The sequence below is a fragment of the Mixophyes fleayi genome, chromosome 2, assembly GCF_038048845.1.
Source record: "Mixophyes fleayi isolate aMixFle1 chromosome 2, aMixFle1.hap1, whole genome shotgun sequence".
In the NCBI taxonomy this organism is placed as follows: Eukaryota; Metazoa; Chordata; class Amphibia; order Anura; family Limnodynastidae; genus Mixophyes; species Mixophyes fleayi.
Window position 1 is genome coordinate 196,201,790 of NC_134403.1, and position 27,449 is coordinate 196,229,238.

The 27,449-nt window shown below is 39.2% G+C and overlaps 1 protein-coding gene across 1 annotated transcript; it reads left to right on the forward strand.

Moving 5' to 3' along the window:
* The first annotated feature begins 1,488 nt into the window (after positions 1 to 1,488).
* PPIE (peptidylprolyl isomerase E) lies at positions 1,489 to 19,339 on the forward strand. The gene is made up of 10 exons (XM_075195286.1): positions 1,489 to 1,589; positions 1,748 to 1,846; positions 7,352 to 7,395; positions 7,551 to 7,577; positions 8,275 to 8,356; positions 8,437 to 8,537; positions 8,784 to 8,907; positions 11,688 to 11,873; positions 14,504 to 14,646; positions 19,115 to 19,339. The coding sequence occupies exons 1-10, from the start codon at positions 1,559 to 1,561 to the stop codon at positions 19,181 to 19,183; spliced, it is 906 nt and encodes a 301-aa protein (XP_075051387.1). The 5' UTR covers positions 1,489 to 1,558; the 3' UTR covers positions 19,184 to 19,339.
* Positions 19,340 to 27,449: the final 8,110 nt, after the last annotated feature.

The window sequence follows — 27,449 nt, forward strand, 5'->3', positions numbered from 1 at the left end:
GAGTTTGAACGGGATTCTGTAACAGAGGAGGGGGAGCCAGTGCAGTAAAAGTTTCTTGTCCATACTGGCGACATGTTTCTTACTGTTTCAGCTATCTGTTTTGCTCTCAATAAACACACACACTAATATATATATATATATATATATATATATATATATATATATATATATATATATATATATATATATATATATATGTATTTTACTATATTACCAAACAAAATGAAAGACTAAATTGTTTTGCTATGTTTATTTTTTCACTCATGGTTAGATGTGCTAAATATATGCATATAGCACTTTCCTCTCCTGCCATTTTCAAATGTAGTAAGTACTTTGTCTATGATGGTCTCACTCTCCCTTGCCACTAACTTGATGCCATCAGATTTAAACTGAGTGGCACAAATGACTTTCTCGACTGTATTATGTTGACAAGATGACGTAATGGAGGGACCAGCCGTACAAGGACTCATAGCGGCCGCTCTCTTAAAGATGGCAAGAGTTGCAGGGACATTACTGCTATATATACTATACTAGAGCGTTTATATAGCAAATGCTAGCAGATAGCAGTTACATTTGCAAAATAAACCATAGTGTCTATTCCTAAACTCTAAGAAAGCAGTGTGTTTCCTTTTAATGAATAAAAGGAACCCCATTATTTTTGACCAGGATGGTCAAGAGATTTCATGGAAAAGTCACATCTATGTATGCAGGCTCTTAAACATGTCACCACAAAAAGCTCATTATGGCTTTAGATGGCAAACCTTTGTTATGCAATGTCTATATGCATCCCCTTAAATAGAATGAAATGCAATGGAGGATATTGCATTATCCATTAAGTGCTAACAGGACAAGATTTTCCTACTTTTCTCTAATAAGTTTTCCTGTTACAAACCGCCATGGCTGTTTCCATAGTACTTTACATTTCTCCAAAGCATGTTACCTATCATTAACTGCAATGATGATGATGTAAATTATTGTATTGCTTTGAAAGTACTGCAATTCTGAAACCGTTAAGTAAATTTGCCACCCTTCATTGTTGGGACAGGACCCACTCTGGAATTCACTATCAGAGTCATAAAATGACTACGGAAAAGCCAATGCACAATTAGGATCACTGTTCAGTACTAAGTATATCTCATTTAGTGTTAGCACTAAAAACACATGATATGCAATGCGATTTTAGGAATACTTATTCACAATGTTGAAATATTCAAATTGCTGACATGCAAACTGTCTCACGTGCTACCCCTGTACACCAGCTTCCCTTCAATATGTCCTGTTTTAAGACTGTTTTCTGGGATTAATTGATGCCTGTCAAGCACCTTACACGTGAATAAGCCTGACAAGGAAAATCATTTTTCAATGTGAATTCAGTAGAAATATTGCCGTTTACCTGATCCTGTATTACTTTAAAACACTGTTCTCATTCTGCATTACTTCCAGCACCTGCACAGGAACGCTCGCAGCAATAGCAGCAGCCTCCTCCCTGGTGTACCATGTGACTACAGCAGTCACATGACCTGGTGATGTCAGACGGTCCTTTCCGTAAAAATGCAATATGGCGGCCACCAAGCGGGTTTTATACGTGGGTTAGTAGTGTTGCTACGAATAACCAATAAATGTAACAAAGCAGATAGAAAAGCTTGTCAGTCTAGAAATACAAGTGTCTATATGTTATTTTTAGTCGGTACTCTTCTTTTATAGTTCAAGATTTACTGAAATAAATGGTGCTCTTACTCATTTACAGGCGGTCTTGCCGAGGAGGTGGATGAGAAAATCTTGCATGCAGCATTTATCCCATTTGGAGATATCACAGACATTCAGATTCCTCTGGATTATGAAACTGGTGAGTGATCTCAATCTTAAATTGTCTCATTTTAATGCAACCACTGTGCAATAATGTTAGTGTTATATATTGTTTACACTGTTTTGGAAAATGTCATATTTACCGTGTAACACCACATGAATTGGGTAAACCTGACATTTAGAATCATAAATTAGGATAATTGTCAATTATGCAGGCACCTCTCTGTCAACTTGCATCTGCTTTGCATGAGCTGGTTTCAAGAGATAATAATTACGTTTGTAGAAAGGAAAGTGCATAGGAGGGCGCAAAGGTGGGGGGAGATACATAGTGATTTGAGCCAGCCAGAGCTGACAGTATGACGCCTGTATAATTAACATTATGTCAACACCAAAGACAACTTGAAAGACTAATATTATTGTTGACACATTGCTGTTGTTGGAATGCAAGGATTGTAGATACATATGTGAATTAAATAGTGATTGACATACAAGAAGTGACTGTTTTATTGTCGATTTAAGGCACATTAAACTCTGCATGACCAAAGTTAGTTTTGATAGTGATGACAGATATTGTTCTTGGGTATATTCTGTTTTTTTTTTTTTTTTTTTATTGGGAATACCTTTTTAATTTGTTTTTATATTTTGTCACAATTTATTTTGTTTGTAGAATATTGGAATAGCTTTTAGTTTTGATGGTAATTGGATATGAAAAACAAGCAAAAATCACAACAAATAACCTTTTATATAGTGTTTCCTGTACTTGTTTTAATGTACCTAAGCCTGGAAAATGATGCTATAATTTAATTGTCTTGTTCTCTGGACAAGTATACTGAGTACTTGTAAATATGCTGAAAGCCTCATTTTTTTAATTTTGTTTCAAACTGGAGAGCCATAACATTTCTATGCGCCAGTAGGTCTCCCCTGTTAGTAACAATAATATATTCATGGTGAATTAAACTGTAACTATGTCACTTATTTTATGGCCCAGTTTAACCAGAATATGTTTGCAGTGCTTTGCTTGTAATGTCTGATGTAAGTGTCACCTGCAACTACATGGCCTTTCTGTGCAGGAGAACCTAGAAACAACATATGGTTGCATCACTTTGATTTTTTTTGCAATCGAGGCTTACTACCATTTCCACATTTAGAAAACTGTTGACAGCCATTGGCGATTGTAATTTAGTACACGAGTTTCATTTCACATTAAGTTATTCACTAAGTCTTTTCAAAAATGTTATTTATTTCACTAAATAACCAGTAGTGAATAGAGGAGTTATCATAAATATATTCACTTTAATATAGGAGACAAATTAATATCAACACACTAATTAATTGATATTGTCACATTCTAAGTATTAATAATTGTCGTGAACTTAGAGAACTTATAGTTATTTATAAGGGTTAACCCATCATATAATTGTGGGCAATAAGGCCTAAATCATAACCGCAGTGTAAATGTTATATTAACTGAATCCATTGATAAGTTGAGCTACTCAAGTGTAAAATGTGAAGTCAGAAAGTCTGTTGTATGTGTATTTGATGGCTCTGCACATCACAATGTGAGAAGATAGCAGTGTCACCTGTAGCAGCTCCAAAGAGCCCCTGCTATGAGCTGTATCCTTACACAAGTTAGTTTTTGGACACCGGAATAAACTTTTAGGATCCGCTCAGCAGGATGTCTGGCTCAAAGAGGCCATGTGCTGACTTGGCTATAATTTTATATAGACAAAAAAAGTCCGTTTTAAAATATGCCACTTAAAATCAATAAAAGTAGTGATCAACCACATATCCCTCCCGCAATAGGATGTTGAAGAGCAGCTCTTATTCCAAATTAAGCATTCTGCCACACAGACAAGTTATGGAAATGAGGGTTAGCTCTACTAAGACACTGTATCTAGGCCTGTTTGGTATCAAATGATGGACAAATTCATAGGGGATTTATTAACAATAAAATTGGCTCTGTGTGACGCTCCACCTAAAAGTTAGGTTACATAGTAGATTTGGGCAAAAAATCAGACAACATGCAAATGGTGATTAAAAAAAGTATTACAGACCACAACCCCCGGGAGCTGGAAAAGGCGTAAAGATGTCTCTAAAAAGCTGAGACCAGTTACAACAAATTGTCAGTCTTTTGGGAAAATTAATCTACATTAATAAGCTGTCCATCTTCCTAGCCAATTTCCCATGGCACAGATTATACAACTCATGTAAGTGATACTCTGAATGTAACCCTCTTTGTTTTAAACTGTTTTGCTTGTGTATGTAATGTCAAATTGTTTATTAATTAATTTGTATATCTGAATTCCTTGTACTTTTGTATATTAAATCTATAAATTTAGTAAGATGCGTCCATGATACTATAACAAATCCATTAGCCTGTTAAGAAGAATATAGCTTGACCAAGGTGACCATTTGAATGCCGGTGTGGGATTTGTTGATACATTTGATTAACCAGCTTAGTGTGTACTTGCATTTACATTTGTGTAACAGTCTGGAGGTGTGAAGAGTTAACCCTTTGATTGTTGGGGGAGGCCTTGCTTGAAGCCTTGTGTGCCACTGTGGGACAGTATATTGGGGACCTGTCGCCCGTGTTCAATAGGTGGTGGCAAACCTGAAGTGTTTGGGGGCGATTCAGTAGGTCTATATACCTGTGTGATGGGTACAGAGAGACTGCGGGCTGGTATCGGGTGTAACCTCCTACAGCAAACACCCAAAGTCACGGCAGCTGGGAGCGTGTTTGTGACAATAAATTATACACAATACCAAATATATTATACATTTAATTTCAATACACACAGAACACTAATCACACAACAAAGTTAATCACACTACATACTACAGTATATATCACTACTAATCTGTATATAGAAAATACATCCTTCTGAATAAATCTAAAAAACGAATGAGATAAATATATGGACCTTAAAAAAACCCTTCTATTCAAGAACAACCTTCGATTCACATAAATATTTTTTTTACAACTAGTATATTTCTATTTCTACATTTGAATTGTAAAGATACATGGATTGAGTTAATAATTGGAAACATGATGTCTTAATGTGAATAAAGTACATTACATATAGACTGAGTGATACAATTAATAATAATAAAAATGCTACCCATAATTAATACACCTTTTTGATTTATATGCGCAAACCGTGGGGAGAGCTATAATAGGGAGATGGAGAAGATATACCGCGTGGCTTGTAATTATAGTAATCTTGATATTATGGAAATTGCAAAGGCATAGGTGAGGAGAAGTGATCTAGGCTAAAGTTACTCATCAAGCAATAAATCTGGAAATTAATGGATATGTTCTAGGATACACAGCAGGTTAGACAGGATACTAAATGACAGAGTGGGACAATTGAAACATTCTCGGTGAATGACATGGACTGAAGGGTTATATTTGTCAATGACCCCAAACATGATTAGGGAAAACAGTACATATTACTGCCCACTGTTTACAATGTTAGATTGTCAGCCCTTAATGTCAAGCAGTATTGGATATAGATGGTCTGCATTTAACTAATAGCGGTATTGAATGTAAAAATGCAGGATGAGAAAAAAAAATCATTAAATTCTCCATGTTAGACAAGCTAAAATCAACAAGAACAGCATTCGAAAGAAGAATGAGATCATTAAGATCTAAAAGTGTTAGGTTGGTTATAATATTAAACTCTGACTTTTTGATCTTAAATTATGTTACTAGACATTAAAAATCATCCCTTAATATAATAATGTTCAAAATTTGAATATATATACCTGTTAAATAATATTAAACTTAAAAACAATAATTGCAAATTCAATAATGAAGAGATAAAAGATCACAGATCATAAGGGGTTAATATCTTGCCAGATGCTGACCAATAAATGTAATGGAAATCCCGCTCTGACTTTGGATTGACTTGCCTTAAACAAGCAGCCTCAGCAAAACACACTTTGGCATTTGCTGAGCTTACCTAACCTGAAATTTGATAAGATATACTTGTTCCCACTAACATACTGAAATTGAATAAATTCTGAAACCCAGATTTAGAATAGTAACTTTCCTAAATCCAACACAGGGGGGGTGTATTTAATTAGCCCTGAGCTTCCGCTGCGTTAAAGCTATTACCGTTATTACGGTAAGTTTAACCCGGCTTTCAGCTTGCAGCTCAGGGAGTTAGAACTACCGTAATAACGGTAATTAAGCGCATTATTACCGTAATAACAGTAATAATTTGCAGGCCACGTTACTTTTAACAGTAACGCGGCCATTTAAATATGCCACAGAAGCTCTGATTAACCCCGAGATCTAGTGGAGCAAGCAAAAATTCAAAAGTAAATGTATTTGATTGTAACAAATGTATCTATTTTGGTAAATATTATGAAAATCAGAGGATAATATTGATTTACTGTTGCAAAACAATATAGACAGCACTGAAAGTCACTCAGCCAGCACATAAATACTCATTCAGGTTGAAGTATAACTTAACCTTACTCTGTGCAGTGGGAATTTTATAAAAGTAAATAAAGGCACCGGAGGTATGCTCAGTAGTTTTAAAACACTATATGAATTCACCATTTTTGCTTTTTGTTGTTGTTGTTTCATTTATTTTAATGCTTTTAAATAGTAGGGCTAAAAGTTATTTTTTTAAGTAAATGGGACTTACAATCTTTAACTGAGAAGACATCATGAGACTGCTAGTGCAATACATCAAACAAATTCTGTTATCATAAGCTTTATAAATGGGAATGTGGCGGGTATGGCATGACAAAAATAGCATTACACAGATGGCTACCCCTTTGGACCACTGGGGTAGACAAAATTAATTGACACCTAGACAGCACTCATCATTGGAGATTGTTATCACTCAGAGTTCTAGATGGAGGCCTGGATTACTATTGTTGACTCAAAGCATAGGCCAGTGTTTCCCAAGTCCAGTCCTCAGGGCCCCCTAACAGTGCAGGTTTCCAGGTCACAGGTGATATAACTACTGCAACTTTTAGATATGCTAGAATTTGTCGGTAACTAATCAATACACCTGGTTTCCAGCCAGGAGTTCTGGAAAACATGCACTGAGGACTGGCTTTGAGAAATACTGGACTAGGCCATATATATAATTCACATTGTTAAGGTTCCTCATGGGGTTGTGGTCAGTTAGTTACCTATAGCTCTGCTTATTTTTACCACCAACCTTGGTTATATTTGCACAGCTGCATCTAGCTTGTAGGGCACCAGTCTATTGGTGATGATCAACCTTGATGCTTTTCTGAATATTAAAGGCTCATAGAAAGCAGAAATCATATTGCTGTACTAGTGGAAATATGAAGCTAATTATTGACCCTTGCTTCATTTGGTACATGGTATTGAAGTTATTCTTGTTTATTTTATATAGAGATATTAAAAACATTTCTATAAAATATTACTAAACACTGTCTAGTTTGTATTCCTAATATCAAGAGTAGCAAACACATCTTTTAGTGTGTGATGTTTCATTTTTGTGTTTCGCCATTGTATAAATTTTTATATATTTTTCTCATTCTTGTGTTTTTTTCACAGAAAAACACAGAGGGTTTGCGTTTGTGGAATTTGAACTTCCAGAGGTCAGTTGGTACCATTTTGTCTGCCTACCTTCTCAACTGCACAAATTGCTATATTTGCATTGTAATTGAACATGGGCTATTGACCTTGTCCTCTGCAGGGAGTGTTGTATATTGCCATGTACATTTGTCCACAAAAACTATACTTTATCTTTCAGGATGCAGCTGCAGCTATTGATAACATGGTATGTACTTTTTTCTTTTCTTCAAATGCATTTATTATCTTTTTCATTTTAATAGTGAAATTGGTCTAAGTCATGTTAGGGCCACCCTTCCATTCGCTTTTTATCTCCATTGGAGTTCTTGCTACATTTCCTCCCCTCCTGATTTGCAAAACAGAAGAATATAGGATTTTTTTGTATTTAAATTACACCTGGAGGCATAAAGAAGTATATATTACCGCTCACTTCTGCAAGACCCTCTGTTTTATTATGAACACTTGTCTATATGTAACACACCTCATAAAGTATTGTATGTAGTGTTCAAAGTAGAGTTTTAACTATTTTTGTTATACTGCACTGTATTAAGAATCGGCACACTCTTTTGAAGGGATCTTGCTGAATAAATCAGTGTGCCCTGATTCTGTGAACCACATCTAAATGCAGTTTTTCTAAAGGAAATATTCGAGTCATTGCATAAGCTTTGACATGCAATACTTTGCTAGAGCCTGTAGATGGTGCCATGTACTTGCTCATCACTCTAGCTGTGGAAATAATGCCAAACCCTTCCCATAAAAGGCAGTAGCCTCATCCACAGACTGGGTAAAAAATATATATTATTTTTTTATAACAAAAAATAAACAAATTTTGAGCAACACCCCAAAATATTGTGTTGATTCTCCCCATTCAAATAAACCAGTAACGCTGTATCTCTTATGTCTAGAATGAGTCCGAATTGTTTGGTAGAACAATACGTGTGAATCTGGCAAAACCCATGAGATTAAAGGAAGGATCTTCAAAAGCAGGTAAGTACAAGCAAATTACTTATTTTACAAGACTTTTTCTTTTATTTGCATTAACTGATTTACCTGTGTCTTGCTGATAGTTTGGTCTGATGATGACTGGCTCAAGAAATTCTCTGGTAAAACACTTGAAGAGAATGAAGAGGCTGAAGGGGCAGAAGCTCCTAAACCTGCAACACAGGAGGTAATATTAGTCTCACAATCCTGGATACATGGCATTATGTAGCCAAGTAATATTAATCTTTCTGTACACAATGTGTACTGGTAGATGTCTTATTTTGTCCATAGGATAACCACTGATGCCATGCAATTGCTTTCTCTTCCTAGCTGAACTGAAAATCTTCAACTTATTATTATGCTTGTGGATGTAATGTATTTGTGTAAAATAATCTGAAGATTATAATAATATTCTCTTATTTTACCCATGCAGGGAGAACCACCCCTTAAAAAAATGCGAGCTAACCCGCAAGTCTACATGGACATCAAAATAGGGAATAAGCCTGCTGGCCGCATCAGGTTTCTGTTGCGAGCTGATGTTGTTCCAATGACTGCAGGTAAGCACCTGATTGTTAAGCTAGAAGTTAACAATAACCAAAAAAGAGAATTGCATTGTGTGATTAAAAAAGAATAGACACAATACAAGTAAATACTTGGCTGTTACTAAATGATAACATTTATCATTTTTGCAATCCACCATTTATTTACATACATTTGGTTTGCCCAGGTCAATTAAATTTCCTTTTAGAATCATTTTCAAGTAAATAATGTAGCATGGTTGATACTTACTGGGGGGTAGGTTATTTGAATTTAATTTTTTTTTTTTTTTTATTGCACTGTGATGGTAAGCTTCCATCTGTAGATTACATTCATAGAGGTGCGAGTGTCAAAATTACATTAGAAGACTGAGCACCACATACGATGGTTTTGCCTTTAGTACATTGCTTGTGCATTTCTGGAAAACATAACTTTTATCTGTACCTTATATTTATCACTGTGACAACACGATTCTTTGAAGCAGGTGTGTGTGCATGTACAATTGCAGGTGAGTAATACCATTTACAAACTGGTGTACTGGAAAACAGTTTTTCTAAATGCCAATTAGTATGATGGGCTTAATCATGGGCAGGCTGGGCTGGGGGGCCGGTCTCCTAGCGGGCTATCTTGGGCTGGGTCACTGGGCCACATGCTTTTTTATTTTTTTATTTTTTTTCTTTAAAATGTTTCTAATAGGCTGCCGAGTCGGGTCTTGCCCCCCGGCCTAAAATTTGCCAGCCCTCCTCTGGGCTTAATGGGCGGTAATTTGACGACATACGGTATTGTTTAGAAGTAAAAGTGCTGCGGTAAGCAGCAAACAATAGAACAAGGTGTGTGAAAATCATACTGCAAGTGTAATGCTAGTAAAACATGAAAAGTGTGACATTTCTTATTAACCGCTATAGAGGTTATGTAGGTAGACTGCAGTATAATATTTCAAAATCTTCCTAATTCCCTTATAGTTAACTGGTTAGAATTCAACTGAACCAGTTAATAAAGAGTTTGCTGGAAGTTGGGATCACAGGTGTCTGGTGATACGGATTACTTGACAGAGATTTTCAAAACATCCTGTATTCCTATTCTACTGTGGTCAGTGATGTGAGGGTTATTTTTGGATCGGATTTCCAAACCTTGAACAGGGCAGAGAACCTTTTAATCTGGGAACATTCAGGCATATTTGTCATGTTTATAGCTTTCGACTTAATTACCCTGTATTTTAAAAGGACCAGTAATCTCTAGAAAAACTATTTTTCTTTCAACTTGACTGTCCTCAAAAGTGACCGTGTTCGTGTTCTGTCCAGCAGTAGATGGTTTTCCCATTGTTGCGTTGTGACAATGTTATCCCAGCAGAGCTTCTCACTGAAGCCATGCATAGTAGTGGGGGTGATATAAGTATTGGGGAATAAAAATTATTTTTACAGGGTTTACTGGTCCTTTTATTTGACATTCAGAAGCATGTAAAAGGGGTTAGTCAGCCATCTAGAGTGCACTCAGATTAAAACCTCAGTATCATGTTGACATCAAGACAAAAGGCAATGGAGGAGATACCCCACTGACCAACCATCCTTTTTTAACTTAAAAGGTTTCTATTAAGTTTTTAGCAAAAGCATATGTAACAAACATGGCAGTTACAACAGGGTACAGTGCATAATGTAGATCCAATAAATCAGTCAGAACTGCCCTTAAACAAACAATCAAAAAAGTAACAAAAAACAATAACACAAGAAACATTCAAATACACATAAGACAAAGACTTCAAGGGGGAGGGAGAGGGAGACAGACAGGGGGGCAAGAGTCGGAGACTGGCCATATTGAACCCAATCAACCATAAAAATACATTTTGAAAACAGGACATCTACCCTCCAGATGGGTATACAGCATGGGAGAGTTAGGTGGCAGACACAGGTCTATACTTGTACCATGTGAACCATTTAACCAGGGGTGAGGAAGCCCTTGAGGTATAGTTAAAACCTATGGTTTCCATCTTATAGCTGTGTTGAACTTTGCTGATGATTTTGGTAAGAGATGGATCCAAGGGGGATTTCCAGCTTTGAGCTATTGCGGCTCTGGCTGAGATGAGAATGTGCCCAGCCACATAGTGATTATGACACTGAAGATGAGGGGGATATAGGTGTAAAAGCGCCATAGCCGGGGATGGGGATAAATCATCCTTAGTGACCTGGGTAATTAGCTGAAAAATTTCAACCCAAAGTGGTTGTAGCTTAGGACAGTTCCAAAAAACACATATATAAGTGTACCAATTTCCCCACAATTTCTCCAACAGTATTTGGTTTCTGACAGCCAGATTTTATGCAGTTTGTCTGGCGTAAGATACACCCTGTGAACCATTTTAATAAGCATTTCTGAATGGTTAATACACTTTGACATTTTGTATATTATCTTATAGATTTTCGTCCAGACCTCGGACAAAATTTATTTATTAATTTTTTTAAATAATGTGTGCGTTTATTTTTTAATCCTTAATGGAAATTAATGTGATTATTGAGAGGAACTGCTGAGCAAACAACTAGCTTATGCAGCGAATAACATAATAAACACGTTGTTTATTGGCAACAGTCTTTCATTTCTGGAGTGTTTTTACGGTCTTTGATCTGGAAAAAATAATTCTACTATTGGATAACTTGCTAGAAGCAAGCAATTTCTGCTATGTCAGAAATTGAGCATTATCTGTTTAAGTACAAGCAGTAAAATGGAAAGATTTAATCATGTTAAAGAATTCAGTTTTCCTTGTGTTATTGCTGTATTTGAAGTATTTATGCACTTTGTTTCTGGCTTACAGAAAACTTTCGATGCCTCTGCACCCATGAAAAGGGATTTGGCTTCAAGGGCAGCAGCTTCCACAGAGTCATACCACAGTTCATGTGTCAGGCCGGTGACTTCACCAATCACAATGGCACAGGAGGAAAATCCATCTATGGGAGGAAGTTTGATGATGAGAACTTTATATTGAAACACACAGGGCCAGGTGTGTAAACAGGTTTGACTAACAAGTGTCCATACGTCACATTTTCAGAGATGCCTCCTATTATTTATTCTATTTTCCCCAATTCCAATTAATTTAAAGGACAGCTATTGCAGAATTGAAAAAGTAATAATTTTTTTTTTTTTTTTACATTTTGGATGTTTAAAATGCCAAATCGAAAGCGCACAGTAATCATAGTTTGCCATTGATATATAGTATTTTGCTGGATACTCCTAACATAACTGGCTATGGAATTCTGCCTAGGCTCATACTACATGTTATCAAATTTGATAGCAGAAAGCTACTTAGTCAGAATTCTGTAGCCAGTTATTCTGTGAGTTTCTGAGTTTATTGCAAACTATAAATATCTTCTTTCCTTCTGAGATATTAAACTACTGCCCAAACTGAAAATAAAAAATTCTCTCAGGCATCCATTGGGGGACACCAGGTACCTTGGAGTATAGTGTAGGATCCAGTGGTGCGCGCACTTTAAATCTCTTTAACAGTTGTCTGTAGCACCTCTACTGTAAGAACCTCAGTTTAGTCTAAGTACCTGGCATTGCAGAGGGCATGCTTTTTGCAGGCGCTGTTTACCAGCTTTAATCATTTACTTTAAGTTTATTTTATTTTTTTTACACTTGCATGGTGCCGCATTGGTCTGCAGAACCTAGATTTCATGGTTTCGTGGTTTCTTACCACCTCCTATTCATGTACCTAATGTAACTATAAAAATTATATTCTAGCAGAATGGCCAATATGAGAATCCTTGCTATTATAGGCTATATTTAATCGTAAAATGGTATGCTAGAATGCCTATGTGATAAGATGGACCACCTATGCCCCCATGTCTGTTGCTGCTGGGAACCGGCTGGGCTTACTTTGCCACCGTTCCCTTTCATTATCCCAAACGTGCCCTCTTGCCGCAGTAGGAGGGGCTTACAAATACTGCCACCACTGGACTCCGTACCGGCATCCAGTACCGGGCTTCTTCTGGGTAATCGATGCTGCGAGTGTAACCCGTTACTGGTGTACCTCGGCTGGTAAACCTGACCTCTTACTATGGATCAGGGTTGCTGTGGATGGATATCCCCTGGCCTATCACACTGACCAGAGCTGCAGGGTACCAGGCAGAGCGGTGGTACCGGAAAAGCTGGGTCCAAACCTCAGAAACAGCCGGGAACGGATAAGATTTTGGATCTAATCTGTAGGTCACAGGATTTTCAGCATGGAAGATATTTTCAAGCAGGTCTTGGAAGCAAGTGATGTTTATTTGCAGTCACACTGATTGGAGGTACCAGTGCTAAGGTCAGATGAAATCAGAAGAACAACTTTTAATACAAAAGAGTGCTTGTTTTATACACATTTGAGTCTTGCCTTTCTGGAAAATCCCGCCCCCTTGAGGTCTGAGTTATTTTTAGAATCGTGATGCAATTTGTTTATCCAAACATGGATTTACATGAAATTCAAAGCTAACAATATTTACACTCATCTATGATCTCCTATAACCTGCTGTGATTTCCTGCATCACATTCAGTTTGCAATGTTCAGAAAGGTTTGAACACTCTGGACAAAAGGTCACACAGTAACGACCCCCTGCTGGGCCTTTGGCCAGAACAGGCATTTGACACTTCATCCACTCCCTCCCCACATATGCCTAATTGGAGATTTCCTCTAGGAACCTTACAAACCCGAACAATGATACTTCCATACAAAGTACATCTCAATGTAACAGAATAAGTGCATTTCAAATTATATATTGGTGCCTGCACCTCTGATTGAAATACATTTCTACAATAAATTATTTCCACATAATCCAGCCACAAATAAGTTATTTATCAGTGATCCAGTCACAGCATGTAACTAGAGTAATAGATCTAAAAAAATTTTTAATCTACAATAAAATAAATACATATGAGAATGCTTGGGTGTAAACTGCAGTGTTACTTCCTCTTGACATGTAAAAGTCAATGATTCGGATGTATACAGAGGATAGATAACACAGAGAGGGAAACCTCACACTTGGGCCTTGGTAATGAATTACCTAAGAATGTCCTTCTTTATTTTCCGCAGTGTCTTGCGAGTTCTCTGCTGTTGGAATTGCATTTATAGTTTGTCTTGGACTAAATATTAAAGATACTATGTGAGGAGAACAAAATCAAGAAGCAAATCTGATTTATATTGCGGGTTCTGTATTTATGGTATAAAATGTGTGCTACATGCAATATATAATATTAACTGTATTTATAGATAAATTCCTGCGCAAAATTGTCCGTTACAGTATAAAGGGGTAGCTGGACATTTCATATTGCTGTGTAATAATTATTCTATACATTCTGACCAGAAAACATTTGAAGTGTCTAGCATAATTTAATTAGGCAGAATAATTTTAATCATTTTTAAAAGAATTTTGCTTTAATTATATATATAACTAGGATAAATGTTTTGTTTTTTTAAAAAAATTGTTTTCCATGGTTGTTATGACAGTTTAGTCAGCCATTAAGTATAAAAGTTGTCTCCTACAATTTCACTTTAAGGTAAAAATAAAAGCCTGCTTGGTGATGTGTTAGAGGACACATTAATTTGCAAAGTGTTATGACCAGTCGATTAAGTCAATAAGGTTCTGTTTTTTACAGGTTTGTTATCTATGGCAAATTCTGGTGCTAATACAAATGGCTCACAATTCTTCATTACCTGTGACAAGACGGACTGGCTTGATGGCAAACATGTAGTGTTTGGAGAGGTGATGGAGGGAATTGATGTGATGCGTCAGATTGAGGTCAGTATTCCAGTTGGTATTTGTGTTTAAAATTCACTGACTCCTCTTTTCTTTTTTACTTTGAAACTGAAATGAGATTTCCTGTTGGAGGTTTCACTCTGAATTTTAGGTTATAGGTTTGTTAATGCCATTCTGCAACTTTAGTTAAGCATTCTGCTTTCTTCTTTTTTTTTTTTTTTTTGTTTCGAGCTTTCCAGCAAATCCTGTACATCAACCAGTTTGTGACACTGATTAGAAGTGTACCCCAACAGCATCTGTCATATCCAAGATCAATAAAAATAAGCCATGGTGCCTGGCTCGATACATAGGTCTTATAGGACACCAAACAAGCAAGCAAGAAAGGCAAAAGCACATCATAATTATACATTATACTTTTTTATGAATATAATTAACACAATTTAGTTATGTTGTTTTGTATGATTATGAACCATTATACCAAGGGTACAGACATGACAGAAAAAGTTAGTACATTGTGCAAACCATTGACTACATCGCCAGGCACTCCTTCTTGGTGTTCTGTTTTTGTCCCTTTACTTCCTTTTGTGAGGATGGGTCTGTAGGGGTGTTTACTATTGCTTTGTAGGATTGACCTGCTGTAGGCTCTGGAGCATATTACACTTGCTCTGAGGTATTACGATCCTAATAGTGCGCACATGGTTGCTTAATAGTATTGGCAGTGGGGTCATTCCATGTCAGTTCAACCAGGGTTGTCCACCACCCATCTCAGATTTCTACGAAATTTTTAAAGTTAAGAGAGGATGTCAGAACAACTATTTCTGCCAAATATCTCGACTGTCTGACAATTAGTTGATTAAATACTGATTTTTCAATTTATTAAATAATTTACTAATCGCGGCTTCTTTATCCAGTTTATTTGAAGTATTACGGGTGTTTATTAAGGAATCGACACAAAATTTGGACCCCTAAGGTAACTCTTCCTCCCGAATACAAAAATCCAAACCAAATTACTTTATCTGCCTCATGTTTTGCGTTACGGCAAAAACGCACGTTTTTCGAATATAATTAAAAACGCTAGATTCAATTGACATTAGGGATCCTATTTTTTGGGGGGTGTTTAAAAAAAGGTATAAATTACTACCACAAAAAAATCAGCCGGGTACTTTCTTTCATAGTGGAGAAAAAAAATAATGAAGTTGATGCTCGATTACTGCTGTACAGCATACATAATTTACACATTGTTAAAAACCATACAAAAAAAGTGAACTAAACTGAGGCAATGGGATAAAACTCCCATACAGGAAATGAAACAAACAGAAACTGATGGGAAGGGGATTCCCTTTAGAGAGACCAAAACTGAAACTTTCCAGAGAAAGAGAGAGGGAGACACAGAAAGAGTCAATCATGGCAGCCGTTCATTTGGTAGTCTTGTAGATACGGACTGCCATATTACTATTTACTCAAAAACCATTGGATTACATAGCTGGGACCACTTTACAGATGAAGAAAAATAACTTTTGATTCTGAGAACTGAAGTTTCAAATGCAGTAACCAATGATCCTGAAACCTCAGTCTGCTACCATCATGAAAAGCTTCTGCTGCTAAGATATGAAGAATTTTAGAAAACATGCTGTAATCCTTTCTTGTCTCACAAAAAAGGAGCCAGAAAAAGCTTAAAAGTTATATCACTGAAGAGGACCAAAGAACATGGTGACTGTCAGCTTGTTGTATATTTTAGGCAAGATGATTGTGACACTTCAAGCTGTGTGAGTCTGTGCCTTATTAGCGATAGCCATGACCATGTAGCCATAACTGTGCATGCCTTCATTACGGTAGCTATGAAACACTTAGCGATACTATTGTCAAAATTGGAGTATGTGAATATAGTGATGGTGCTAGTGCACAATACAAGAACTGCAAAAACTTTTTTAATTTATGCTTCAATAAGTATGACGTCAACATTCAAGCAGAATGAAATTTTTTTCCACATCTCATGGTAAGAGTCCATGTGATGGCATTGGAGGGACAGTTAAACGTCTAGCCACACGCACCAGTCTGCAGGCAGTGGAAACCCATCACATCTTGACACCTTTGGACATGGGCAAATGAAAATGTACTTGTCATAAAGTTTTTTTACGTGTCACAAAACGAAATACAAGACTGCGAAACCAAGGCTGCATAGCCGTCTAGAAACAGCAAACACTGTGGCAGGAACACGTTCTCATCACAGATTTCGGCCTATTAGTAATGATGAGCTACACATATATCGATTGCCATCAAACGACATAAAGACAGGAGGAACCAAAGTTAGTGTCGCTATGACCACAGTCACAAAAAATGTGGACAAAAGTGATCTGGAACCTGGAACATACAGAACAGCAGTGTATGATAACATCTGGTATATTGGATATATCATTCAATGTAATGAGGAGGAACAAGATGTGCTGATACACTTAATGAAAGGAAACGAATCAACAAATGTGCTGTCCTGGCCTTAAAGAAATAAGTGTTTTGTTCCTTTTATTCCTCTGTGTAACGGAAGTGCCTACTATCCAAGGAAGTACTGAAAGACAATATACACTTTCTGCTGACACTTTAAGGAAAATTACAGACCGTTGCAACAAGTTCCAAGCAAGGAAAAAATGAGATTGTTGACTCAACTTCAGTTATGTTAAAGGTTTTAAATGTCATGGTTTCTTGTGTTAATTATGTATGCGGTACAACCGTTATCGAACATCAACTTCATTATTTTTTTTCTCCACTATGAAACAGAGTACCCTGCTGATTGTTTTTGTGGTAGTAATATATACCTTTTTTAAACACCCCCAAAAAATGGGATCCCTAAAGTCAAATGTAAAGTTGTCCCAGCTATGTAATTCAATGTTTTTTGAGTAAATAGTAATATGGCAGTCCGTATTTAAAAGACTATCAAATGAGCAGCTGCCATGATTGACTTTTTCTGTGTCTCCCTCTCTTTCTCTAGAAAGTTTGTTTTGGTCTCTCTAAAGGGAATCCCCTTCCCATCAGTTTCTGTTTGTTTCATTTCCTGTATGGGAGTTTTATCCCATTGCCTCAGTTTAGTTCCCTTTTTGGGCATGGTTTTTAACAATGTGTAAATTATGTATGCTGTACAGCAGTAATCGAGCATCAACTTCATTATTTTTTTTTCTCCACTATGAAACCGAGTACCCAGCTGATTTTTTTTTTGTGATAGTAATTTATACCTTTTTTAAACACCCCCCCAAAAAACGGGATCCCTAATGTCAATTGAATCTAGCGTTTTTAATTATACTCAAACGTGCATTTTTGCCGTAACGCAAAACATGAGGCAGATAAAGTAATTTGGTTTGGATTCGGGAGGAAGTTACCTTAGGGTTCCAAATTTGTGTTGATTCCTTAATAAACACCGGCGATACTTCAAATAAACTGGATAAAGAAGCCGCGAATAGTAAAATATTTAATAAATTGAAAAATCAATATTTAATCAACTAATTGTCAGACAGTCGAGATATTTGGCAGAAATAGTTGTTTTGACATCCTCTCTTAACTAAAAAAAATTCAAAAAAATCTGAGATGGGTGGTGGACAAATCATGTTTTTTTGGGTGATCTGATGTGAAATGACCCACTGGCTTATTTGTTATGTACTGGTGTCGGCAAATTAAAACATTTTAGTTAGAAATTTCTCATCTCATAATAAGCCCAACATCACTTGAAAGACCTTTCTTTTTTTTTGTTTTTTTCAATCTAATAGGGCCAGCACATTGACATCACATTACCAAATTGTTGTAACCATAAAGCTAAGAGCAATAATCTATTTTTTCTGTTGAAACCATGCATGAATGACCTTCTGTCTTAAAAAAATAAATAAAAAAAAATATATATTTATTTTATTAATTTGAAATGACACTGAGGCAACATGAATCCTTAAAGGTGGTTCCTTTACCCTTCCCCTCTGTATTGACAATTAAGTTTTATTTCTATTTGCCTAGCTGGTGTTTCCAGCGTTGATGACAGTGTAAGGATAGCTGCCTGTTCCCAGACAGTATGGAAAAGATGTGACATCTGCAGACTGTCATTTCCCTGCAACTCTCCAGCCTCTCTGCTACATGATTACATGCACTATATGATAGCTCCTTATAATACAAGGTTCTGCTATGTGGTGCTGTTACACATTGCAGTGCAGTAGGGAAGCAACTGAACCTCATAAAAGGAGAGGTCTGCATACTGATCAAATTATTTCCATGGGTGCATGGAGATGAACTGTGTACAATGTCTGCAAACTGTTCATACACAATTAATTATCATAATCAAGGGCCAAAAATAATTGAGGTGGATAAGTTAGCAAAACTACAAGTCCCAGCATAGCCCACCAGCTGTTGGCTGGCAAAGCTGATGGGACTTGTAGTTTTAAAACACCTGGAAAGCCACAGGTTAACCATGGGGATTACAAATGTGCTAGGAAACCATGAATATTTCATTCTGTTAATTATGAATTGTATTATTTTAAAGGCTCTGGGTGCCAAGGATGGAAAACCTAAACAGAAAGTAATCATCTCAGACTGTGGTGAATATGAGTAGCTTTGGAGACTGCTGTCTAATTTGCCATTCATGAATTTGCCCATTGGTACAAGCCATAAGGGAGCTCACCAATAGACACTGCTGGACAACTTCACATTTTTCACTGGATATCTTGTAAATTATTCCATTGTTTAAATAAATCTTCTTATTTTGTAACCTTGGTTTGTTTGTTTAATAGCACTTCTGTAAAAGTCTATCACAAATATTCAATTGTTTGTGCTTGTACATCTCTATATAATGAATTATAATATTCAGTGAGCTAGCCCAAGTTTATAGAAATCAGTTAATGCTGCACATTAGCCTTTCACCTACAAAAGCTACATATAAATATTTATTTGTTAATATTAAAAAAACATGTTTCTGGGGGCACTGGGTATACAGTATGGTAACAGGAGCTTGGGCACTTTAAATTTACCTTGAGAAAGTCAAGCTCCCCTCTCTACATCCCATTGACTGCTGGTCCAGTCCCTGTCACCAAGACCTGTTAGGAGCTGGGAAGGGGAGAATGGAGTAGAGTACAGGGTTCCAGGTGTCCAGAGAATGGGGATCAGCTGGGGGTTGTCCTGCATAGCAGCCCCACACTAGGTACAGGGAGGCAAAATGGGCCATCCTTTGGACAGCAACACCTCCTCCCTGGTGTGGCTTCCCAGTTAGGCAAGTTTATCAGAAAGAATAAAAATCAATGGGTATTGTTACAGCTCTCCTCTGAAAGCTGCCTGGTAAGTATATAATAGGTCTCCACAATATCCATACAAAACGATATAAAGCACAAATATATAGGTGCTTAAGGCATTTTACATGTATATGAATCAAACAGTGATAATCGCTTTCTGAGGAAGACTTTCAAAACTGGCGATATTACAATAAAGAATACAAACATAATGTAGTATGTCAATATACAAATGTTCTTCACCACAAAGTCCTCAAGATGGAAATGATTATATTGATAGATCCCCACTTCTTGATGGTAAAGAAGATATGTCACACTTGTCAACCACGTGAGGGTGCATCGGAAAGTACTGGAAAGTTTCTTTTATTTCTCATGTTATTTTGTAGCATTTCCACTTCTGTGTATTCTTCTATATCACTCCCCTCATGGAAATATGAAAAATAAATACATAGAAAATATCTAGTGTATTACAATTTAATTAAAAGTGGGAGAAGAATAAAGTAAATCACCCACTGAACAAAGGTGGGCCCAAAACAGAATTTCAGTAACAATGATCTCGGCTACCGCCACTCCACAGAATCAATGGCCATAGAAGCATCTAATGACACCACCGCTGCCTCTTCATCCGCCGGGAGGGGAAGCTGCAGGTGACAAAAAAGTTAACGCAAATTAATGCCCATTGATTTTCCCGGCATGAAACTGGTCTGATAAGGGTGTCCAATTTCAGCAGTTACTTGATTGAGACGCACTGCCAGTGTTTTTGCCAAAATTTTTATGTCTGTGGTCAACAGAGATATGGGTCTGTAGGAGTTAGGCAGCAAGGAATCCCTCCACAACTTAGGAATCTATTATAAGAGCTTCGGGTATGGGTGGGGATATCGAATCTGACTCACCTAGAATTGTAAATATGTCAAGCAGACAGGGAGCAAAGAATTTCAAATGCTTCTATAATTTAATGGGGACTATGTTCACCCCCGGTGCCTTTCCATTAAGAAAGGAGTGTATTGCTACTGCAATCTCTACTGCTAAGGGTGAGTTCAAATATTCTCTACTAGCCATACTCAGTCTGGGCGTAGACGCAGCCACCAAATACGTGTCTAGGGCGGGTTCATTGTAATGAGCCGAGAGGCGTTTGCAGATTTAAAATTATTATTAAAGACTGACAATTTCCTCAGCCGAAGTGTGCACATCACCTGATGTATCTGGAATGCCTGCTATTACAGTTGTCGCTCTTTCAGATCTGGTCAAGTAAGTCAGAAACCTGCCACATTTATCTGTTTTAAAATATTGATTATGTTTAGCAAACAACAATTTACGCCTGGTTTTATCCAGGAGATAGTCCAGCAACTCCCTTTGCGTCACTAGTCAGTCCTGTTTATCGTCTGCCAAACAAGAAGTGACATATAACTCTTTTAGGCACAAGACCTCATTCTCTAGATTATCACTCCTTAATCTAGAGTCTAGACCCTTCCATTAATGAATTGACATTAGAAATGAGGGATCCTCTCAAGAAAGCCCTGAAGGTATCCCAGAAGACAGGAGGAGTAGTCTTTTGGATGTTAACAGCAAAATATCCCACTGGGATTGCAAGGTAGAATTATCTCACAGTAGAGTCAACCAGAAAGTGTTCTGTTTCCAAAATACCTGGTCTTCAGGGGTATTAAAATCTATTGTGAGCAGTAGTGGAGGGTGGTCAGAAAAAAATAGATACAAAGAGATACACTATATGGACAAAACTAATTTGGCGTCAGCTGTTAATCATTGAATTGAGGTGTTTAAATTAAACCTGTTGCCAGAAGTGTATAAAATCCAGCACCGGGAGAAGGTTACTTGCTTGACTGCATTATGCTAACTGTGAGGAGGGATTATGGTATGGGGCTGTTTTTCAGGGTTTGGGCTAGTCCCCTTATCTCTAGTGAAGGGCACTCTGAATGCTTCAGCGTACCAAGTCATTTTGGACAATGCTATGCTTCCAAATTTGTGGCAGCAGTTTGGGGGAAGGGCCTTTTCTATTCCAACATGACTGTGTCCCAGACCACAAAGCAAGGACTACAAAGACATGGTTGGATGAGTTTGGTGTGGAAGAACTTTGCTGGCCCACACAGAGCCCTGACCTCAACACCATTGAACACCTTTGGGATGAACTGGAACCGAGATTGTGAGCCAGGCCTCCTCGTCGAATATCCGTGCCTGACCTCATAAATGCTCTACATAATATATGGGCACAACTTCCCACAGAAGCACTCCAAACATCTTGTGGAAAGTCTTCCTAGAAGAGTAGAAGCTGTTATCTCTGCAAAACGAGGACCAACTTCATATTAAAGTATATGTATTTGAATACAATGTCATAACAGTCCCTGTTGGTGTAATGGTCAAGTGTCCGAATATAGTGTATGTGACATCCAAGATTGCTGGCACCAACTACTTTGAGAGAAGTCCCAGGTCAATTTGGGAAAAAGCACAGTGAGAGCCAGAAGAGCATAAGAAACACACCTCCCTTGGGTGCTGTAGACGCCACACATCCACCAAACCCATTTCAGTAACCAGATCAGAAAACTTTGACTTTCCAGCAGGTGGAGAATCCCCAGACTCCTGTCACTTATCAACACTAGCATCAAGCATAGCAATAAAACCCCCAAAACATAATACAGGGTTGTCAGGAGATAGGGAAATAAATTCACTACATTTCTTAAGGATCTCGCTGTTGTAGGGAGGTGGGATACATATACTAATAAGAGTGAAGCAGACAGAATCAAAAGTGCCTCTTATAATACAAATCTACCCAATAGGTCAGTGACAACCACATCGAACACAAAAAATACTCATTTATGTGTTAGGAGGGAGACCCCCCTTGAGTTACAAGTATGTGTAGCATCTCCTCCCTACGAACATCTGTATCATCCAATTTTCAAGAACTGTTTCTGGAGCATTTCCCACCGCCCCCTCCACCAGGCCCACAAATCGGACATTACTGCTCCCAAGACGGCCCTCAGTATTCAAAAGCTTCTGTTTAACTAACCCCATCTGTAACTCCAGGCCAATAATCTTTTGAGAAATAGGTGTAGTGTCTTCCACCATAGAAATAAGGGCCTGTGACGCTGTAACTCTTTACTAAGATTTTCAGAAGATTCAAGAATCAGTAAGGACAAATCAACCTGTACCTCTCCAATTATGTTCAGACACCACTGTTGCAGCTCACCGTGGGGGCGCTACATTCTGAAGCCTTGTCCTTTCGTCTTATTAAGTGTTCTTCTGTTCCGGTGATCCTGGGACATTCTTGGCTGCAGCTCCACAGTCCTGTCATTGATTGGAACAAGGGAGACATTCACTGGAGTCCTTCTTGTTCCTCATCCTGCTTATCTGTGCCTGTTTATCTGCTCCAGGTCTCTCTGGATCAGCTGCCACTACCCTACCATGAATTTGGAGATGTATTCTCTAAACATGCGGCTGACACGTTACCCCCTCATTGTGACTACGATTGTGCTATTGACCCAGTTCCCGACTCTAAACTCCCAAAAGGGAGATTGTACTTCCTCTCGATACCAGAAACGCAGGCCATGGAGGAGTATATTAAGGAGAATCTTAAAAAGGGGTTTATTAGGCGGACCAACACCACCTTCATGAGAAACAGGTCCTTTCTAAACTTCGGCAACATCAACTCTTTGCCCAGCTAGAAAAGTGTGAATTCGAGGTCCAAAAGGTCTCATTTCTAGGACATATCATCTCCCCGGATGGGTTCTTCATGGATCCCAGCAAGGTCCAAGCAGTCTTAGATTGGGTACGCCCAACCAATCTCAAAGCTGTACAAAGATTCCTGGGCTTTGCAAATTTATTCATTCCTTCTCGGACCTGGTAGCTCCTCTTACTGCCCTAACTCATAAAGGGGCAGATGCCACTAATTGGACCTCTGATGCTATAGCCTCCTTTGAAGCCCTGAAGTCTGCTTTTGCCTCAGCTCTAGTCTTAAGACATCCCAATCATGAATTACTGTTCGTCATCAAAGTGGATGCCTCTGATATTATTATTTTTATTATCATATATTTGTTAGGCACCACAAGGTATCTGCAGCGCCGCACACAGTACTAACAGTAGACTATACAGGGTGAAATCATACAGAACAATGAACAAAAAGTACCTATACTTCAGAAACTCTGGCTAGTCATATGCAGTAAAGACGGAGCGGAAGAACAGGTATGGAGACAGGAGGGGAGGGGGCCCTGCTCATACGAGCTTACATCCTAAGGGAGGGTAAACAGACCAGGCACAAGAGGAGCCAGTTGAGGCAAGAGGAGAGAAGGGAGGACGAGCTAAAGGGAGGAGATGGGGTTAGGTAGATGGTTGGTAGGCTTTGAGAAAGAGGTGAGTTGTGAGTGCACGTTTGAAGGAGCACAGAGTAGGAGAGAGACGGATGGAACGAGGGAGGTCGTTCCAGAGAAGGGGGGCTGCACGGGAAAAGTCTTGGATTCTGGAGTAGGAAAAGGTGATAAGAGTGGAGAAGAGGCGGTGGTCGTTGGCCGAGCACAGGGAGCAGGCAGGAGTGTGAATGGAGAGGAGGTTAGAGAAATAAGCGGCAGTAGAGTTGGAGAGAGCCTTGTAAGTGGTGGTGAGGAGTTTGAAAAGGATTCTGTCGGGGAAGGGGAGGCAGAAGAGGAGCGGCGTGAGAGGAAGATGAGTCTTGCGGCCGCATTGAGTAAGAGCGGAGGGGGGAGAGACGGGAGTGGGGGAGGCCAGTGAGGGGGAGGTTACAATAATCGAGGCGGGAGATGAGTGCGTGGATGATAGTTTTGGTGGCATCCTGAGAGAGAAAAGGACGGATGCGGGCGATGTTGCGTAGTTGGAACTGACAGGCTTGGGCAAGGGAATGAATGTGGGGGGCAAAAGAGAGAGGGGTCGAGGGTGACACCCAGGCAGCGAAGTTGGGTGACAGAGGAGATGGTGGTTTAATTGACGACAATAGAGTGGTCATGGTGTGATGGGAGTCTGGGCGGAGGAAAGTCAATGAGTTCAGTTTTAGACATATTGATTTTGAGAAAGCACTCGGACATCCAGGAGGAGATGGCGGAGAGGCAGTCGGATACCCGAGTGAGGAGGGTGGAGGAAAGATCAGGAGAGGAGATATAGAGTTGAATGTCATCAGCATAAAGGTGATACTGAAGACCGAAGGAGGAGACGAGAGCACCAAGGGAGGAAGTGTAGAGGGCCAAGAACAGCTCTGCGGGACTCCTATGGGGAGAGGGTAGGGGGAGGAGGAAGAACCAGACGTGGATACAGAGAAGGAGCGATTAGCGAGGTATGAGGCGAAACAGGCATGGACAGAACCAGAGAGGGCGAGAGAGAAGAGTTTGCAGCAGGAGGGGGTGGTCCACGGTGTAGAGGTTCTGGTGCTGTCCTGTCCCAGAAGGATCCTTGGGATCATAATTTGCACCCATGTGCTTACTTCTCACGGAAATTCTCTGCTGCTGAAAGAAATTATGATGTGGGTAATTTTAGCTGTTAAATGGGCGTTTGAAGAATGGGACACTGGCTAGAGGGTGCTGTTCATGTTATCTCCGTACTCACAGATCACAAAAATTTGTTGTTTATTAAATCTGCCAAACGTCTAAATTCCAGACAAGCACGCTGGGTCTTGTTTTTTACCCGCTTCAAGTTTTTTTTATTTCTTACAGACCTGGTTCCAAGAATGTTAAAGTGGATGCACTCTCCTGCAGCTTTGTGTTCTCTCATGCCCCTTTCCCTGTTCCGCTCCCTATTGTTCCTTCATCCTCAATTCATTCGGGATTGACCCAGGATTTGGGTGTTGCTCTCCACCATTTCCAAAGATTCGCTCCTCCTGAGATTCCTTCAGATAAATTGTTTGTACCAGTCCAACTCAGGAAAGCTGTACTATCTGAGGCTCATGACAACAAGATTGCCGGACATCCTGGAGTTTTCAAAACCACTGAAGTCCTCCTGCGCAAAGTTTGGTGGCCCTCTTTGACCGCTGATGTTAAAGAGTTTGTGCTGTCATGTAGAGATTGTGCTAGAACCAAGACTACCAGAAGCTCTCAGTCGGGTCAATTTATGCCGTTGTCAACTCCAAGTAAACCTTGGTCACATCTGTCAATTGACTTCACTGTAGATTTACCCTGGTCATCTGGTCACAATACAATCTGGGTGGTGGTAGATCGATTTAGCAAGATGGCCCACTTCATCGCTTTGGCAGATCTACCCAATGCCCGAACTCTGGCATCACTTCATTCGCCATATCTTCCATCTCCACGGTCTGCCTGTAGATATTGTTTCTGATCGTGGGTCTCAGTTCATCGCTCAGTTTTGGAGGTCTTTCTGCAACAACCTTGGCATCAACATCAGTCTGGTCCATGGGCCGAATTTGCCTATAATAACGTGCCATTTTTCCACCCGCACAACTCCATTCTTTTGCAACTATGGCCTTCATCCCAGGTCTAATTCTCTTGCTTCAATCAACATTTCTGGTTCTCCTGGGGTACGCCAAACAGCCTCCTGTCTCAGAATTATTTGGAAGAAGGTCCATTCCACCCTGCTTCAGGCCTCCTCTCGGTCAAAATGTTTTGCAGATCGTCATCGCAGGAACTGTTCTCTTAAGGTGGGAGACAAAGTCTGGTTGTCAACCCGGGAATATTAGGCTCAAACAACCCTGCATGAAATTGGGACCTAGTTTCATTGGACCTTTTTCTATTGTTAAAAAGTTAATCCTGTTGCTTTCAGGCTGAAGATTCCACCTTCTAAGAGAATTGCTAATATGTTTTACTGTTCCCTCCTGAAACCTGTTGTCTCGTCCTCCAAGTTTGAGACTCCTGAACAACCCAAACCTCGACCAGTCAACTTGCATGGTTCTCATGAATTTATTGTGGAAAAGATTCTCGACTCCAAGAGGCTTCAGGGAGAAACCCATTTTCTGGTGCATTGGAAGGGCTACGGTCCAGAAGAATGCTCTTGGGTCCTTCGGAGACGCATGCACGCAGGCAAACTCCTCAAGGAATTCTTTAAACAGTTCCCTGGAAAACCTGGGGGTGTTCCTTGACCCATCCTTAAGGGGAGGTACTGTTATGAGCCGTTGCAGTGCTCAGCCGCCGCGACTTTCTCACCTGCGTCCCGGCCGTCGCTATGACGACCGGGACGTCACTTCCAGGTCTCGTCCCGGCCGTTGCCCAGGCAATGGTCTGGACGCTGTAGTAGGTAGCGCCGCGTCCCGGCATTAGATGCAGCCTGGCGCATGCGCAATTTAGTTCAGGTGCCATCTATCAGCAGCCTCTGTGGCTGATTTCATTGCCTACTCCCATTGGCCAGCATCTGTATATAAGGCCTCCCTGACGGTTATAGTTTCACTTCCTGTGTCTTACCCTGCTCCTGTGCTTTATACCTGTGCTGCTGCTACTTGGATTTTCCGTGTATGACCCTTGGCTTCGTTTAAAGTGGATTTGATTCTTGCCTGTTGCCCTGACCCTTGCTTCGTTCCTGGATTCTCCTTGTTTGCTGCCAGCCCTGACACCTTGCCTTACTCCTACCACGATACCTGCTTCGGACCTCGACCTTGGCTTATTTTCTGACCTCGCTAAACCCTGCACCCCTCTACTC